This window comes from Trachymyrmex septentrionalis, unplaced genomic scaffold (genome assembly GCF_001594115.1).
Source record: "Trachymyrmex septentrionalis isolate Tsep2-gDNA-1 unplaced genomic scaffold, Tsep1.0 scaffold6, whole genome shotgun sequence".
Taxonomy (NCBI): Eukaryota; Metazoa; Arthropoda; class Insecta; order Hymenoptera; family Formicidae; genus Trachymyrmex; species Trachymyrmex septentrionalis.
The window spans coordinates 4,361,403-4,367,636 of NW_017305778.1; the positions used below are offsets into that span (position 1 = coordinate 4,361,403).

General features: G+C 36.8%; 1 protein-coding gene across 13 annotated transcripts in view; it reads left to right on the top strand.

The window, feature by feature from the left end:
* Nucleotides 1-6,203, top strand: part of LOC108752283 — a 136,173-nt gene extending 129,970 nt beyond the window's left edge. For all 13 annotated transcript variants that reach the window (XM_018492999.1, XM_018493008.1, XM_018493003.1 and 10 more), the window contains 5 exons: nucleotides 86-358; nucleotides 1,347-1,433; nucleotides 1,628-1,670; nucleotides 3,141-3,399; nucleotides 3,602-6,203. In XM_018492999.1, the coding sequence (XP_018348501.1) occupies nucleotides 86-358; nucleotides 1,347-1,433; nucleotides 1,628-1,670; nucleotides 3,141-3,399; nucleotides 3,602-4,205 (1,266 nt within the window). In that variant the 3' untranslated portion in view covers nucleotides 4,206-6,203. The remainder of the gene's footprint in view (nucleotides 1-85; nucleotides 359-1,346; nucleotides 1,434-1,627; nucleotides 1,671-3,140; nucleotides 3,400-3,601) is intronic.
* The last annotated feature ends 31 nt before the right edge of the window (nucleotides 6,204-6,234 follow it).

Consider the following 6,234-nt stretch of genomic DNA (forward strand, 5'->3'; position numbering starts at 1 on the left):
GTACAAGAAAGTTAATGAAATTACTGAAGCGCAAAAACGAGACATTATAGAAATGAATGATTACATTCGCCCGTTTCGTTTATAGACGAGGTTGTCGTCGTTGCTGAAAACCGCCGAGGATTTACACATCAAGGGGCTCGCCGAGGTGAGCTGGCGCAGCGATTCGACGCAAAACGACCTGAACAACACCGGCCACAGTCCCGGCACCGGAACTCCCGGCGTCGAAACGGTCCTGCGGGAAGGTGAAACTGACGAGCCACCACCCCCCAAACAGAGACGCAGAGGTCGTCCGCCTCTGGACGATCCACCATCGGCACACGACGTCTTCACACCCAAAATCACTTGCATCACCGGGAACGTACGTATATTTCTTATCATTATCGCAGGCTAAACTGATTTTTGTGTAAAGCTTGGTGTACCAACGAAAGAAAAGATTGACTGAATATAGCACAACACTTTTAATTGGCTGCAGCAGCCAATTTTTAGTTGCGTTAGCCATCCGCAATGTCAATATACGGTTTCAATAGGCTAACGCAACCAAAAATTGGCTGCTGTAACCAAAAATTGGATGCAGCAGCCAACTAAAAATGCTATGCCATATTTTACCATCTAAATTGCTGCAAGAGCCAATCTTTTCTTTCAGTGCGGTTAAATTGTTGCAGCAGCATTTCGCAAATCCGTTTGCAAAAAGTCAAAGTGAGTGATATTGCTTTATAAAAAAATTTCACGGTATAATTGTATTAGAATTGTATTATAAATACTATAATCAGAATATATTTTTTGCGACGAGTACCATATATTTCAAATATCTTCAAATCTTAACGGATCTTAATTTAACAACTTTTATTCTGTTGTTTCGAACAAAAGTTTATGCTATTGTTATAAAATATTGATTCACAAAATCAAAGTGTTAAAAAGTGTTAAAGTGTTTGATGGTTAAATGTTAAAAATGTAAAAAATACATTTTTTTTACACTACCGTATTAATTATTCAGAGTTACGCCTTCTAATCTTCTAATTCTAAGTGAAAAAAAATTGAAAACCCCTAACAATTGCATTACGATTAAAAGTTTTCGGATTTTCAAATTTCACGATATTTACATTTCTATATAAAGAGATGTGGCGTCGATTGCAGAACGAATAATTAAGAAAGATTATAAAAAGCTGACGGAGAAAATGGTGGATCTGCACTGCAACGAGTACTGAGCCTTACATAGAATATTTAAGACAATTTACGATCCGTTATCGCGAATGTAGAAAATACAATAATTTTGTGAGACTCGCAGCGGCGGGCACGTGCGGGTACCCACGCATGACTCTAATGTGTCACGTCGAATCTTTTCTTAGGAGGAAATGATGAGCGAGGGCGGCGACCATGAGAGTTGGGACGACGAGATGATGATGAACGAGAATAACGAAACGCCACTGCCGGTGGTAAGGCCAATTATCGTTAGATACGATATTCTCTCTGTTCTTCTTCACTTGCTAACGTGAGTGCGCACACATAATTAAATTGAGTCTATTAAAAGAGGTGTCGCTCTACTTTCTCTTGCATCAACCGTCAGGTTAGACTATTCCAAGCGCGAATATTCTATTCAACGATTTTGACTATTGTGTGATTTTTCTAGCTGTCCTACATGCCCAAGGACGACGCATCCGAAGAAAAGAAAGGTATACATGATCGTTCTGCAATTATACCTTGATGTGTAGCCTTTCTCCACTCTCAGAAAGTTTTGTTTAGTGTATGTCTAATGCTTGTTTCTAAATTTATATATTTTATGTTTCTATTATATACTTTAGATTTGTAATTATTTTTACATTCTATTAACATTATGTTGTCGTTATAATTTTCATATACGAAATAAAACCAATGCATATTTTATTATTTTATTTGTCCTGTACAAGAGGGAAAAATAAAATATTGGTATATAAAACTAAACTGAAGAAAATGTTAAGATTCGAAAAGAAAAATAAACATTTATTTTGTATTATTGATATTATTGATATCTTCTTTTATATATTGCCGGTTCAGAGTTCTTATTCTATTTATATTTTGCATGTAAAACAATAAAAAATGCATAATATAATATGTATTAAAGAATATCATTTTTCTTAAAATATACAGCTTGAATGCGTAACAAATGTTACTAATCTTGTTTTAAACAAGATCTTTTGTCATAATGTAATCGGCGTAAAAAAAGATTGAAACACTGTTTTTTTCGATAATTCTGAATTCTTTTGATGAATTTTGTTAATCGCTTTCGAAGAAAATTGATATTTTTTTCCTCTGTAAGCTTCTATTCTTTTTTGATGCCGGTTGTAAATTACGTCAGTATCCATTTTCAAAGTTCGAAAGTAATGCATTATTTGTAACACCGTTACAACATTACATTATCGTTACTGTTTTTATTACTCTTTTCTGTTTACAACAATAAAGTCTTTACATTTTTATAACAACGGTAACGAATTCAGCCGTTACTTTAATTCTCTATTATATCTTAATATTTATTCAATGGATCACATTATTTTTGATTGGATAGAAATTTATTTAAGTAAATATATAAATATTGAAATATTTTGTACTTTATATCTTAGGCTGCATTTCGATAATCGCTGTTAATACCGACGAAAATCTATATGTAGTAGTATATGCATATGTAACGTGAACTACAAATTTTCACACACACAGTACTGGCAGCGAATATTGGAATGTCCTCTAAATGATAATGTTAATATTTAAAAATAATATTTAATAAAATTTGCGTTTTAATAAAATTTTTTAATTATAATCTAAATTCCTAAGATACATTAAAAAATATCAATATAAAGAATCGTAGAAGATTTATTAGATAAGTTTAATAATATGTACAAAGAAAATCTTATCACATAGAGACCAGTTTAGAGTTTAAAGATTTAATATGGATTATTTAATAACGTTATTTTAAAATCTAATATCTTGCTCTAGCATTACAAAAAAGTAATGACTTGTTACTTTCTAGTAACGGTAACGCGTTACTTTTTAAATGAGTAACAAATAACTTTTTACAAAAAATAACAGTAACACATTATTTTTATAAAGTAATATTCCCGATTTGTCCATTCTAATAGTTACTGTAAATATCGACTGTTTATCGATTGCAGCCGCTAGCACTCCGTCAAATTCTAACGCCACAAATCTGTCGATTCCTGAACAATTTCGGGACGTAATAAAGATGAACGATTATCTGACGACGGGACGCCGACAAGAGTTCTGGGAAGAACCCTTTACGCGCCGCGTTATGGATGCTATCAAGAGCAAAGAGCTAGAAATGAAGACTGCCGCCGAAATCCTCGGCGTTTCTTACGGCACTCTCTACGGCAGATATCGCGACAGTTATGGTTGCCTTAAACATCCGTACAGGTAATGGATGCATGCACACAAAAATTTGAAAATTACACTTAAGGATGCTGATGTTCGAACTTTGCATTTAAAGGAAACATAATTAATTAGCGTAATTATTTTAACCCAAATAAAAATAAAATGCGAGTACGAATTAAAAGAAAACGGTAGAGTTTCAGCAAAATAATCGGGATAATAATATAGAGATGACATATATTTTCAGAGTAAGAGATTTTTGGTCTGAACCGGGTCCGGCAGAAGTATTGGCGAAATTGCGACGGAAGGAGATAACATTGTTCCGGGCCGCCGAGTTCCTCAATGTCACCGTCCACACACTTGCAACTTATCTTTCAACGCTGCAGGGTCCGGATAGAATCTCGTTGGCCGGTGATCTCAGCGTGGCGTCCAGCGGTAGCATCGACAGCGGCAGCAACAACAACGCAACAGAATCGACGACGACGGAAAACAATGAATCCGTGAACGACATTCTGCAGAAGATCAATGCGAACGTGGCGACCACGACGTCGATTAAGCGTGAGGGCGGTGGCTACATCGAGGTGCCAACGGCAGTGTCGAAGTGTTCCACCACATCAGTGCTAGAGAACAATCCGGACATCACGATCGTCAAGACGGAGAACATGCTGCGTAAACGCGAATATACGAAAATGCCCAGCACAGAGAACAATAACGCGAAACTGATGAGCGGCGGTGCCGTTAGCGAGGTCAGCCAGCAGCAACAGCAGCAGCAGCAACAGCAGCAGCAGCAGCAGCAACAGCAGAAACTCGCCGACCCGTTGTCATTAAATAATGACAACAGTAAACCCTAACTATTCAGACCCTACTTGACACCTACGGCGAATCACCACCATCCGCGCAGCTTAGCGCCAAGCGGAGCCAGCTATAGATCCGACCTGCAGTGCCCGCGCAGTTTTTATTCCAACGTGTTTACTCGCTTTCTCACGAATTTTCATTTAAAGTAGACGAAGAAAGTAGAAGAGGAGCGGCGTTGGACATCGCTGTTCTGCGCACTCCCGATTCTGCAAGAGTAGCCTCAGACAATCTCGCGTGCGATCGTTCGCGATTGACGGCGAGCCGTGGCTGCGTCGGGACGGACAAAGCGATAACTTTGACGATTCCTTACGATGCCTTCGAATGGATTCCCGCACGGCCACGGCCTACTGTTGTATTTTTCACGGTTAAGAAGAATATTAATGTCGCGAAAATTCTACCCTAGCGGAGTTTAGTACCCTAGACGAGTTGACACGAAATTCCTCTCGTTTTAACTTCGAATTCGGCTCGTTTTTAACCCACATGGGTCAGTAGTAGACATATTGCATACGACCTTGGCCTTTGTGAGGAAAAATGAAAAAGCAAAAGACGTAACAAAAGGGATAAAGCGTATAATAAAAAGTTCAATCGAAGTTCCTTTTGAATAACGATGTAGAATGTATTATCGCAACAAAGAATGCCTATTTTCTGCCGCATGTGTCTGTATGGTAAAGAGCGACAATATATTCACCACAAGTAGATCCATCATAGTAATATACACCACAGAGAGAAAAGAAACAAAGGAGGGAAAGGGGGAAGCAGAAAGAGAGAGAGGGAGAGAAGAAAAAAATAAAACTAAATAACGTCCCTCGACGTAGATATGTTCCTCACGCGATCGTCGTTAGGATCGCGTTAGGATCACGTTTCACTTAATGCGTTTCAGTTAAATCAGGTTAATTTAGTAAATAAACTCGAGAATTTAAATCATAAAACTTGTACTATTGGACGTCCATATTCGATATGCGGTTTGCAATACACGACACATAAAGAAATACATATAAAGCGAAAAGCTTGAAAAAGAAGACGATTGTAGATAGTATTCTCAGCTATTTGTATTTAGAAAAGTATTTAAGGAGATAGATAGAAAGAATGAGAGAAAGAGAGTTGAGAGCAAGAGCGAGAGCGAAAGAGGAAACGAGAGCGAGAAAAAAATCATCACTTGAGGCTGCGTATCCAATAGTAAATCGTTTATGATTTAAATGTATTTTCATGATGCAAGCCTTAACATTAGAAACTGTTTTGTCTATGTTATCGATTTGCTGACAAAATTTACGCGCGTACAGTTTTACATGTGTTACCTATATTTTTGGAAGACATTGTTTAGAACGGTTAAGTTTTAGGAACGTAAATTTCATGCAATTAAAGTAAAGGCGTTGCGATCGGTAAGCGATTTTTATGCGTCGTACGAAAATCGCGGCAATTGCCTTTTCTCGAGTATTCGCAATGTTACTGAAATAGTCCGTTGCGCACATAATATAACGCGCGCGCGCGCGTAACATGATGACGGTGTATAATCATTCTATTTTGTTTTTCTTTTATACCGGTACGTAAAGCTGTGCATAGGAGTGATTTTTATAAACAATCTATTACTTGTATATATACACGAGATATTTTTTTTATTTCTTCTTTTACGAGAGAAAATATTTTTAACGACTTTTATTGGAGAATAATAATCGTCGATCAATATCAAAAATGATTTGTTTGACACAAATGTAGCAGTGCAATATTTGAAGATACGAAATAGTATTATTTGACGATAAAATGTTGATTAAAAGGAGTTAAAAAAGAAATAGAAATATGCCGGTGCAATTATGCTCGGATTTATCAAGGCAATATCGATATGATATCTGCAACGGTGACTACGGTAATACTATGTTAACGCATTGTATCGTTGTTCCCCCTATTTATACATGATTCGCGATTCTGTTTAATTTTTTTGTAAGCTTTCACAGGCGCGATGTTTACATTAAGTTAGATAAAGAAATGGGAAATCCCCAAACCGCTATATATATATATATATATATATAT